The 10,898-nt window shown below is 57.1% G+C and overlaps 4 protein-coding genes across 4 annotated transcripts; 2 read left to right on the top strand and 2 right to left on the bottom strand.

Moving 5' to 3' along the window:
• Nucleotides 1-1,390: 1,390 nt before the first annotated feature.
• Nucleotides 1,391-1,661, bottom strand: L226DRAFT_468823 (uncharacterized protein; the record flags this gene model as incomplete). The annotated part of the gene is made up of 2 exons (XM_067676159.1): nt 1,391-1,432; nt 1,497-1,661. Coding segments are annotated over 2 exons (207 nt in total), but the record flags the coding sequence as incomplete, so codon positions are not given.
• A 798-nt stretch (nt 1,662-2,459) lies between these two features.
• Nucleotides 2,460-3,153, bottom strand: L226DRAFT_538155 (uncharacterized protein). Its single transcript, XM_067681436.1, has 3 exons — nt 2,968-3,153; nt 2,748-2,909; nt 2,460-2,691 (listed from the first exon to the last, which is right to left on the bottom strand). Exons 1-3 carry the CDS (start codon nt 3,079-3,081, stop codon nt 2,650-2,652), a joined length of 318 nt encoding a protein of 105 aa, XP_067531858.1. The 5' UTR covers nt 3,082-3,153; the 3' UTR covers nt 2,460-2,649.
• Nucleotides 3,154-4,579: 1,426 nt separating this feature from the next.
• L226DRAFT_491795 (fungal hydrophobin) lies at nt 4,580-5,405 on the top strand. Its single transcript, XM_067677370.1, has 3 exons — nt 4,580-4,882; nt 4,942-5,100; nt 5,155-5,405. The coding sequence occupies exons 1-3, from the start codon at nt 4,754-4,756 to the stop codon at nt 5,194-5,196; spliced, it is 330 nt and encodes a 109-aa protein (XP_067531857.1). The 5' UTR covers nt 4,580-4,753; the 3' UTR covers nt 5,197-5,405.
• A 477-nt stretch (nt 5,406-5,882) lies between these two features.
• Nucleotides 5,883-10,172, top strand: L226DRAFT_615571 (uncharacterized protein). The gene is made up of 5 exons (XM_067686795.1): nt 5,883-6,052; nt 6,105-6,219; nt 6,269-6,580; nt 7,012-7,715; nt 7,769-10,172. Exons 1-5 carry the CDS (start codon nt 6,045-6,047, stop codon nt 10,110-10,112), a joined length of 3,483 nt encoding a protein of 1,160 aa, XP_067531856.1. The 5' UTR covers nt 5,883-6,044; the 3' UTR covers nt 10,113-10,172.
• The last annotated feature ends 726 nt before the right edge of the window (nt 10,173-10,898 follow it).

Below are 10,898 nucleotides of genomic sequence, written 5' to 3'. Positions count from 1 at the left end.
AGTCAACGGCAGCAAAGGAGTCGGCGGCGTAGTACGAAGAGCAGGTGCAGGAGCAAGGACGCGTGACGCGACCTCCGGGGAGGTGTCCAGCGCGCTCTCAGGCACGTTGTAGAACCATCCCAGCGCGTCCCGGAGGAGCACATGCTTGCGCTCCGCCTTCTTCGAGGGCTCTCCGTTACGCTCGGAACCAGACAGGGTGGGGAGATACCGGATCGGCGACTGTGGCGAGAGCTGCGGAAGTTGGCCGAAGCCGACGAAGCTCGCCATAGTGGCGCCGTGAGGAGGGGTGAGGAGGAGGGACGAGGTAGACGACGAAAACGACGAGCTCCTGGAGTGTCCGAGCGAGGGACAGAGCCAGCTCGCTGGGCTCGCAGGAGCGCCACTCGTCCCTGGGAAGTGAGGCGGGAGAGGGGTGTGGCGGGCATGCCCACCAACCCACGGAGACCCGCTCATCCCGGGCTGGGGCTTGTCGAGGTTTTCCGCGTAGAGAGCCTTGCCGGGGTGACAGAGGGTTGCCGGGGTGGAGGTGGAGAAAAACGAGAAGAGGATGTCCTGGGCCGCGTTCATTCGGAGAACCGTGGGGGACTGGAGGAAACCTGGGATGCTGGATACCTCCTTATTTATTCGCTCCTGTTATCACAAGGACACTTGGCAAGGCTGTGTCGTCAAGGAGTCCTTGCGTACTAGAAGGACGAGGCGATACAAAAAAGAAGCAGACCAAAGCAAGGCCAAGGCGCGATAACGCGCGACATATCGGGACGAAATCCTGCGGGTCGTCGCCACTGCAGGTCAGCACTTGTCTGCACCCATCATGAGCTAGAATAACTCACCTGGAGACGTCGAAGAGGGCCGATGGATACTGTGTTTTGAGACAATAGTCCGTGTTGTTTCGGTCGCATCGTGACTTCTGCCGCCCGGTCATTGCACGCCACTCGAGGCTACCCGAAGATCCTGGGGTGGTCGGCTCTCTACATACTCATACAACAACCATTTGTGGCCTGGTTAATTGAGGGTGGGCAGCAGCAGAAGGAGGAGAGGGGAGGAGCGACACATGGAGGGGCCAGGGCCCGCTCGATCCGGGTCGATTCTCGAAGCCTGGTGGAAGCGCCGCTAGTGATCTGCATCCCGATTTTTGCGGAGACAACTTGTCCCTCCTCATCATCACAATGTTATGTGCTCATGAACAACTTCTTGCACGCATCGACTGTTTGCGACTTGGTCTTACCGACAAATTCTACCACGCTATCGTCTAATAAGTTCAACCTCGTCACTATTCAAATTTCAATCGCAAGATCCTCCATCGGTACATCACATCTGAGTCACTGGCATATATCTCGGAGACGACGTCCGTAGCTTCTACCTCATCGTCCTTGTGACGATGTTTGCCCACTCAGGCAGAGATGGGGACGCAGCCAATCGCAACGGCCGGAAGCTATGTGAGTTCGAAACATTGATCAGTCTCGCACAACGCTCGAATACCGACACAGAAAACTCACGAATTGGGTGTTGTCGCAGGAGATGCTCGTGCCGGAGCATTCGCCGGAACCGACTCCGATGACAGTGATTGGGGAGCAGTTCAAGCCCACGAGGGCGTTGACGTCCTGCACCGAGATACCGAGGCCCTTGAGCACGGTGGCAATGCTGGGGTCGCTGGCCTGCAGAAGTACGAACACCGTGAGCTCTCTGCACCAACTCAAACTTGCGCCGCTCCAGGTGAACAAATGAGGCCCGTACCTCGCCGGAGCTCTGGCAGCACACGCCAGTCGGCTCGGAGCCGCCGCGCGCCTGGTGGGCGGTGGCGACCGCAAGAAGCGGGAGGGCGAAGAGAGGGAGAACGCGGGAGAAGATCATTGTGGTCTTGAAGGGCGAGTTAGTGTGCAAGTACGGATGCGTTGCAGGGGACGAGCTGAGTGTTCGACCTGAGGTCTGTCCTCTCATCCGCTCATCCTCTTATACGTGTTCATGGTCCTCTTCGCAGGCTTCCATTGCCGTCCGTATCTCGGTACTTGTTGAAGACGTTCGCTATCGCGTCGTATGGCGCAATGAGGTTGAGCCTCACGATATGGCGGTGAGGAACGAAGAGTGGAGCAGGATGGACTTCGAGGTCAGTCGTTCGTGTCGCATCTATCGCGACTGCCTTCGTGCCGGTTTCGGGTACAGTAGATCACGGTACTGCGATATGTTGTGCCTTCATCCATCTGTCTTCACCGTCCAGTGTCATTACGCTCACACTGCATCGTGCAGGGTCTATGACGACAACAGGCAGCGAGGTCCCTAGACGTCACAGGGGTACAATCGACAGATATCTCAAGCGGGCTTCCGTACGTGAGGTTCATGTTCTTCGCGTCAGCGCTGGCTGTATTTTTTGTTCTTAACATGCTCTGACATGTTCTTGATAGCAGAATCCTAGATATGCTGCCACGTATGCACGTTGCCGGGGACTTGGTCGGTCTGTGTGTCTGACGGCATGCCATGACGGACGGAACTTCGTGACAGGTGAACTGACCCAAAAACCAATCAACATGTATACACCCAGAGCGGTACTATAGGCACCGGAGCCGAGACGTGTATGGTATATCATCGCACAAGCAACCCATGTCCGAGAAAGAGGGTATTTGGGATAAGCGCGTCCCAATATTATCCCCGCGCTCAAGCCGCAACGGAGACACAGTCGATGCCCACGAGCGGGAACTGCACGTTCAAAAAGTCAGCAAGATGGATCCCGTAGTGAATTGGACGACACTCACGTGGCTGTTGTCCGCGCACGAGACGGTGTAGTCCGAGCACTCCCCGCCAGAGCCGACGCCGATGACAGTGATGGGGGAGCAAGTCAACCCGACGAGCACGTTGACGTCCTGGACAACGACGGAGATGGCCTTGAGGGCGGCAGCACCAGCATCCGAACTAGCCTGAACCGTTCAGGTCAGCCGAAGGCGCTGTCAGACCGACAGGGAGGCAGCAACTCACCGGCTCGAGGCTCTTGCAGCACGATGCGGCCGGCGCGCGGACCTTGTGCATGCGGGAGGTGGCGACCGCAAGAAGCGGGAGCGCGACGAGTACGATGGCGCGCGAGAAGAACATGGTGACGCGGATTGAGATGTTGTGAAGGAGGGGAGGGCGTTGGATGAGTGGCTTTCGACCTATCGAGCTCTGCCCTCCGCCTCCCCGACTTTATTGACTCTCACCATCTTCCATTCACCTACAGGGTATTTTCTAACCAGTCCCGACTGTTGTTGGCCATCGATAATGAAGATAATGAAGACTCGAGCTCTGTGCAATGAAGAGCGAGAGTCGGGTTGTCGTGTATGGAAGCGGGATAGTAGGAGGAAGCGCGGGGAGGCGGGTTGGTTCTAGGTGATTCCTGCTTCGGATTCTGGTCCGCCTGCACCGGGTGCAGTGCGTCACAAATTCGTGCGTCTACATCTGTCTTATCCTCTGCATCATAAATTCGCTCATCCCCTGCTCGAGTTGTGCAGGAATCATCGAGCGCAACAGCCTAAGAGGCCCCCAGACGTCACAGGGGATCCGGAGGAGCCCTTGCGGTGGAAGGAGAGGTCAGTGTTTAAGTTCGGTGAGCGGCAGCGCCTGGCATGTATGTTATGTCGTTCTCGACATCGACTGAATATAACCAGTGACTTCATTGTAGATGCGCCTGTCAGCGCGGGTATTGAGGGGTTACGGTCTATGTATGGACTAATTGCCCATGACGAGTCTATTGGCCGCTCGGGGACATGAGGCCGAATTCGCTGATTGTGCGGCAGAATGACCACCGACGTCGTGTCGCGGAGCGCCATCTCTGGCTCGAACTTTTCTGTGGGCTTACGTTGCGATTCCCCGCTCGCTCCAAGATGTACGAACATGGGATCGTTGGCGGCTTGTGACGTTCCTTAACTCTGTTCTGGACGCATGAGATGGAAGGACAGAACAACCGAAGGGTTCGACTTCGCTCATGCCCGCGTTCCCACCGCGCCCAGAACAACTGTCTGCAACTGTTTCTGCTGCGCTCAAACTACCGCTATCCGGACATTATGAGCGAGCATCGGACATAAATGACAGTGTACGCTAGATTTGCCACTTGTATCCATTAAGCTCCAGATTAACGTTGCTCTCGGCAGGTGTCAAGCCGCGGCCTTAGTCCTGTCACCGCTAGCCCCCTGTCACAGTGCGAAGGCTGGTGCCCCGGGACCGAGCCTGCCGCCCAGCAGGTTTTTCTTGTCACGCCGAAGGCCTCATGAGACTCCTTCTCTCTTCTCTGGACGGTCGTCTGGTGGAGCAACTGTCAAGTGAACGCCGTTCAACATCCTCGGACGGGACGAAGATCTCAGCGAACTCCCTGGAGCCATGCGGAGGTGGAGTATCTGCCATGTACGATGCTTCTCGTGGTTCGTGTTCCTGCTGACCCGGTGTTGGTGGTTTACTATGCGGTAGCGTTGTACATGACGCACGGGTACTGTTGTGTATGTGGCGGTAAGAATAGGCTTGACTTGTTTGTGGATGCTCTTGAGCGCGTTTTATGCCCACTTGGAGGGCAGAGGGCTGCTGCGGATGGTCTGGGGACCGTGCCGTATAGTCACCCCCTCTGACGTCGGGCTGAGGTACTATGTTCGTAGCCATTTGTTCATCTTCAGAGGCGCTATTGCCATTCACAGACATATAAAAACCCTCGACCCTCATCCAGTATCATCAGGCCGAACACCCCAGTCGTCCTTCGCGCTCTTAGCTCTCCAGCATAGCAACCTCCCAGTTAGCGAACATGATGCTCTCTCGCGCCGTCGCTCTCGCTATCGCAGCCATGCCCCTCCTTGCGGCCGCCAACCCCGTCACCACTCGGGCGGGTACCTGCAGCACTGGCAGCCTCGAGTGCTGCAACAACGTCGAGAAGGTCTGTACCAGCGACTTTGCCATATTGATCCCACTGATTGAGTTGATGTTGTACTCCAGGCTGGCGCTCCATCGGCCGCTGCAATCCTCGGCCTGCTTGGCATCGTTGTCCAGGACTTGAACGTCCTCGTTGGTCTCACCTGCAGCCCCATCACCGTCATCGGTGTCGGAGGAGGCGAATGCAGCGCTACCTCGGTGTGCTGCGAAGATAACAGTCACGTACGGGACGTTTGACTTTTCTGCTATCAACGCTGGCTAATTGACGTGTTCTAGGGCGGCCTTATTTCCATCGGCTGCGTCCCGGTCACCCTCTAAGCATGTCAGGAGACGATGGGCGAGGATACGGCCAAGAGCTTGCTGGTGGCAATAGTTTTCGGTATCTCGTACACGGTGAAGGACTGATATGTGAAGGGGTTGTAGTATGTCGTCTAGCTGCAGTCTGCAAGGACCTGTTGTGCTTTCGATATATCGCCTCGGGTAACACTGTCAGCGAGGTAAGTATTCGTGGTGTCCTTACTACAGCCCTTTGCATATTAGTCTGGAATTCGCGACGCGCGAATCTTTGTTTGTCCCGAACAAACATTGCCTTAACAGGTAACAACCTAAACCTCGCGTGTTTTCCTGGAGGACTTCAAGGGCGAATTTTGGCACGAAATTGAATCTAGGAAGGTCAAGGTGCAATTGTGTGTCAATTCTGAGCAGCAAGAGCCTCAGATATGCAGCACTGTGCAGCAGGATCGGGGCTGGGGACACACTGGTTCGTGCCACCGGCTGTTTTCCCTTACCCGTTAAGGGAATGTTTGTTCGGAACAAATAAAGATTCGCGCGTCGCGAATTCCAGACTAATATGCAAAGGGCTGTAATGTAATTCACTTTACCTCGGCCGTGCGCTTTTCGCACGGGCAGGTGATTGTGACATAACGCGCTTGTCACGTGATGCCTCCCCTTCAGCCTGCGGCGTGGCGGCGCCTGAAGTGCTTGTTCCCTTTTCTCTTTCTCCAAGTTCCTTCATCCGCTCGTCATAACTTTACGCCGGATTCTTTGGAGTGTAGCTCTAAGGAGTGTTGATTCGACGCAAAGACATAAACACTGTATCAAGTTCTTGAGGGGTCACAAGCGAAGAAAGTCGGATTAGTTGGGTGGTTACGCGTCGAGGCGAGATTATGAGCGGGTACGTGTGCATACTACATGTGTGGTCGTGAGTTGTAATCTGCTGATTACAGACGGACGTCTTACAAGAAGAGCGATGAAGACTTCCTTGCCCAATACATCGCCAAGTACAATCCTCTACCCGAAGGTCGCAGCGGCAATGTGTTGTACCAACGTTTGGTGGACAACGTACGTGCGGCTTCTCGATGCGCTCTCTATCTTCTCAGAGTCGTTGCAGGAGGATGGCAAGTGGCCATGGGCGAAGAGACATACCTGGCAGTCCTGGCGCAACCATTATGTTACGAACCGTGCTCGCATGGACCACAAGATCGCCAAACATATCAAACCGGGTCGAATCCCCGAGCCTGCTACGCTACAGAAGCCCCCGCCAGTGACCCCTCGGAATACCCAGACCGCGTCAAGCTCGCAGAAAAAGCGCCTGCCGTTCACTAAGGAAGACGATCAGAACATCGTCGACTTCCTCGCCAACGCGTCTCCCGATCTAGGCGCAACCAAGGGACAGAAGTTATGGATAACTCTTGAGGAAGATGTGAGTCACCTTCTCTTTTCCACCTTCTTCTTGCCGCCATGCTCTCGTAGCCATCTCTAGGCATGTCCTCCCACTTCTGCTGCAGGCGATGGCGAGATTCGGGCCTCAGGACGCAGACCGCGTTCATAGAATGCGTTGAGCGAGTGAACGCGTAGGTACCAGACCTTCGGGACCCGCTCATTGGGACAAAGAATTGGAGGGCGAGAAAAGAAAGTAGGAGTTTGGGTCCAGAAGGTCTGGTAAACTTCGCCCCGAAGCGCCCGTCTACGTCGACGCTTCGCGCCACAGCGCCAGCTCGCGACGTTGCTAGTCTCACCGGCATATGAAGCAGATGTCTGCCCACATTGATCGTTGACTGTTCTTTCTCTCTATACTGGGTGACGGCCGTTCCGTATGCAAGCCTTTCTCTGACATATCTCTTGCCTACTCAGCCCGACAGATATCCCTGGGCCCAGAAACGTGGCTGGCAGTCCTGGCGCGAGCGCTACGTCAAGCACGCAGAGTATTTCGATCACGCCGTGAAGAAACAACTTCGAGGAGACCCCGACGACGAAGCTGAGGACGACATTCCACGTCCAAAGACCGTCGAGGACTACCGGGTGCGCAAGCGGCCTTCTCAGGCAGCTTTATCTGCACCTGCAGAGAACCTATCGCCGGCGAAACGGAAGCGCGTCAGCGGCGCCGCTCAGGACGCGCCGCCCCCGAAGAAGAAGAAACGGCAAGCCGTGCCTCTCGACGAGGAAGAGCAGCCTCAGGCGGGCCCATCGCGACATCGCAGCGCAGATCCTGAGGATGCTGAGGAAGGTGCAGAAGTCCAGGGTGAGGCTCAGCCGGATGCGGTCGACGAGGACGAGGAGGCGCGGGAGAACGATGATGGGAAGGGATCTGACGAGGATGCGGATGAAGACGAAGAGGACCAGGGCCCGATCGGTTCCGACGACTACCACGGGCAAATCTTCGACTCTCCTGATCGGCGTGAAGACACCGATTCGTCGGACTCTTCTGAACACGAGAGGGAGGACGAGCTGTTCAAGATGCTCACAGATGACCTTCCCGCCGAAGTGCACGACGACGATGAAGTGGATGGGATGGAAGTTGATGAGGCCGCTGATGAGACCATGGTTGGACTGTCAGGGTGTGTGGAACGTTGTGATTCAAGTCTTTCGACTCCCTGACTTATCACCACAGGGACGTCGGGAACAACTCGCATGATGCCGTCCAAGATTCAGGACCGTCGGGTACTGACGTTAAGCCTATTCCCTCGTCTCCGCCAGCTCGGAGGCATCACCCTCGACTCGAACGCGAGCTCGACCGAGCTTATGGCACTCCCCCGCTCTCTCCCACCGAGGAAGCGCAGGCTCGTCACCACCTCGAGCATGACCACTCGCCCGCCCCGGCGCTCAAGCGCGTGCCACGTATCCGTCGTACAGTCGAGGAGGAGTTCTTCGGCACTCCGCAATCCAATAGCGCAACTGCCTTCAGCTCCCCGACCTCACACCATCTCGTCCATGTCCGCAAGCATGATCTGACAGATGACGACGACGACGACGTGGAGCCGGGCAAACAACGGGAGCCCCCGCGACTGGAGGAGAGTGCGTGGACCAAGGCATTCTCGGACGCGCGTGGAAAGTCCCGCGTTTCTGCGACCGGCAGGCGTAAGTCCGGCGTCGACTTCGAGGACGAGGCTCGGGTCATCGGGGTACAAGACACACCCGCCTCTCCGGAAGGCCAAGAAGATGAAGGGGAAAAGACAACGCCTACGCAGTGGCCTCCGCTCAGGCGCAAGGACAAGGACACTGCGCCTTCGACCCCAGTTGCGGGACGCTCTGCCAGGGACAAGGGCAAGGCGCGAGCGGATGCCGGCGTGGACAGCACGATCAAGACGGAGAAGACTGTCAGCGTGAAGGTGGTGCGCACTGTGGAGCGCCGCGTCCCGCGCAAGCCGAAAGGCACGCCATATGTCAGAGGGGCGTTGGTTGCTGCGGCGCAGGACGAGGAGTCGGACGAGGCGGAAGAGCCTTCTCATCACCATCCGTTCAGCCAGCCTGCGTTCGCCCCGAGGATAGCTGCGACCGCGAGCAACCACTCAACGTCCTCAAATCCTCGCGTTTCGAAGGCGGACGTCTCCCGTCTCCAGAGGTTGCTCTCCGGAGAGCTTAGGGAGGCGCCACAGCCGTCACCCTCGAAGGCGGAGCGGGACTCGAAGCCTCCGGCGGATCCTCCTTTGACGCCTCCTTTGCCGGCTGGCGTCCCTCGAGTACGTGCTGCGCCGTCCAGGGAGACCATCTCTCCGCTGGGTGCTGCTCGCGATGAAGACGGAGAGCGGTTCAACGAGTTTGAAGAGAGAGATGAAGAACTGCCCGGACCTGTTCTCGCTGCGCGCTCTTCCCCACTTGAAGACAGACGTGGATTGCGCTTGGGCCAGAGACCCATTCATGGAGAGTTTCTTCCACAGGCGTCCAGCTCTCATATGTCTGCGGCGAACGCAACATCGCATGTCGACAAGGGCAAGGCAAACGCAACCGAAGCTTCGCGCGCACAGGGACACATGAGGAGGCACACGCTTGCCGGTCCTGACGCCCGAGACTCCCTACCTGGTGTATCACACGACATTTCTACTGCTGCCAACCGTCCCGCACGCCGCTCTGTTCCTCCCGGATTCGCCATCGGTGATGACTTACCACGCACTGCTCTCAGCCTGCTGTTCAACCCGCGCTCGTATTCCCTCTCACACCCTCCCGGATCGGGATCCTCGCTCTCGGGCTCGCCATACGCTTCCGCAGACGTCGCTGCTGCAAAGCGGCTTTCTGAGAGCGAACTCAACCTTGTCTTGGAGATCGGGATGGGCCAAGTATTCCGCATTATGGCGGAGAACCACGGTTTCGGCGAGCCCACAGTGCGCGATGCGTTCGCAGCAACGGGCTCGCTGGAGAAGACTGATTGGCTCTTGTGCAAGATGCGCGAGAGTGCGAACAAGGCCGCCAACGAGGTCTTACAAGCCCAGGATGGGGACGATGAGGATCAGGATGACGAGCCTGATGTTGCTGAAGGAGAGGACAACGGAGACGAAGAGGAGGACAACGCTGATCACGACGAAGACGAAGCCGCGCCTGAAAGCAATGACGAAGGCGAGTCCAACTACCGTCCGCCTCCGCGCAACGAAGAAGAAGAGGTCGAACATGTCTTGGAGAGCGGCTTCGACGCTTTCAACTCCCATCGAGGGAGCAGCTTCGGCCCCCACTCACGCAAGCGCAAGTCCTTGATCATCAAGCGAGTCTCTCCCGAGCCTCCTCCTGCGGAGTACTCTCCGCCGAAACGTACGCGCGCAGGGAAGCACGTCGCGCGACAGAGTCTGTCGAGAGCATCTCAAGCCATCGCCGTGGGCGCGAGCGATGGCAGCCCCGAGGTAGGGCATATGGGGTCGGCGGTCGGCTTTAGGCAGCTTATGAGGTTCAGCAACGACCAGTGGCGTGGCCTCGGATCTGACGGGGCGAAGATGGCGACGGGGAAGGCTCTGGCCAAGCTTCTATAGTAGGCTTGGATGTACGACGTGTGTGCAGTTTGTATCATTATCTGTGTAGAATATTCGTGTCTGTGTGTACATGCTATCTTCTGCGATGAAATGCTTTGTAATTTCTGGGGTCGGAAGGTAGTCCGTTCAAGCTTCGATATACCAGACTCTGGTGAGTACAGCATTTGACACTGTGATTCTCGGACTGAGGAAAATACAGTGATGCACGTGGCCAATGGAACTCTCGGAACTGTTCCTCGCTTTCGGGCCTTCGTCTCACGTACAACACTCCACAACACCATCCGCTCCTCATCTACGCGTCTTCGAGAGACCCTGCTCCTGCTTGATAACATACACCGGCTCAAGCCTGGAATGGGCGCAAGCTCATTGGCTCGGCTAGATCATGCGTTGAACGACCTTGTGTGGCTGTACGACATCCTGCTACTCCTCCTTCTGCTCTAACTCCGGGCTCCCAGGCAGCTTGTAATGTTTGCAAGATAGCGGCTGCAGGTACTGAGAAGCGCATTCGCGCATGTCAATAACTAAACGTTCATTAGCAATCACGCAGGACTCACAAGTGTCACGGAAGAAGCGTGGGTCTTAGTGCCACCTGAGCATGCTGTCCGCTGCCTGAACTCAAAAGAGCACCGATGACCTATCGTCGACTTCCAAGCTTCAAGGAGGCGCTCAATTCCCTCCATGTCGACTCAAGCGCCCAGTTGCACCTCCAAGGCTCACACGGCACTTATTTCGTGCCGCCCCGCATGAACGGCGTCGGCAGCCTTATAGGCGTCGAGCGAGTCATTC

Source organism: Lentinus tigrinus (genome assembly GCF_003813185.1).
Source record: "Lentinus tigrinus ALCF2SS1-7 unplaced genomic scaffold L226scaffold_30, whole genome shotgun sequence".
Taxonomy (NCBI): Eukaryota; Fungi; Basidiomycota; class Agaricomycetes; order Polyporales; family Polyporaceae; genus Lentinus; species Lentinus tigrinus.
The sequence above is the reverse complement of the archived record's forward strand: the minus strand, read 5'-3'. Positions and strand labels throughout refer to the sequence as shown.

Coding starts and splice junctions, on each gene's coding strand:
- L226DRAFT_538155 (XM_067681436.1), bottom strand. CDS start 3,081: ATGTTCTTCTCGCGCGCCATCGTACTCGTCGCGCTCCCGCTTCTTGCG. Junction 2,910..2,967: donor GCTGCAAGAGCCTCGAGCCG/GTGAGTTGCTGC, acceptor TGAACGGTTCAG/GCTAGTTCGGATGCTGGTGC. Junction 2,692..2,747: donor CGTGCGCGGACAACAGCCAC/GTGAGTGTCGTC, acceptor TTGAACGTGCAG/TTCCCGCTCGTGGGCATCGA.
- L226DRAFT_615571 (XM_067686795.1), top strand. Junction 6,581..7,011: donor GGATAACTCTTGAGGAAGAT/GTGAGTCACCTT, acceptor TTGCCTACTCAG/CCCGACAGATATCCCTGGGC. Junction 7,716..7,768: donor ACCATGGTTGGACTGTCAGG/GTGTGTGGAACG, acceptor TTATCACCACAG/GGACGTCGGGAACAACTCGC.
- L226DRAFT_491795 (XM_067677370.1), top strand. CDS start 4,754: ATGATGCTCTCTCGCGCCGTCGCTCTCGCTATCGCAGCCATGCCCCTC. Junction 4,883..4,941: donor GCTGCAACAACGTCGAGAAG/GTCTGTACCAGC, acceptor GTTGTACTCCAG/GCTGGCGCTCCATCGGCCGC. Junction 5,101..5,154: donor GCTGCGAAGATAACAGTCAC/GTACGGGACGTT, acceptor GACGTGTTCTAG/GGCGGCCTTATTTCCATCGG.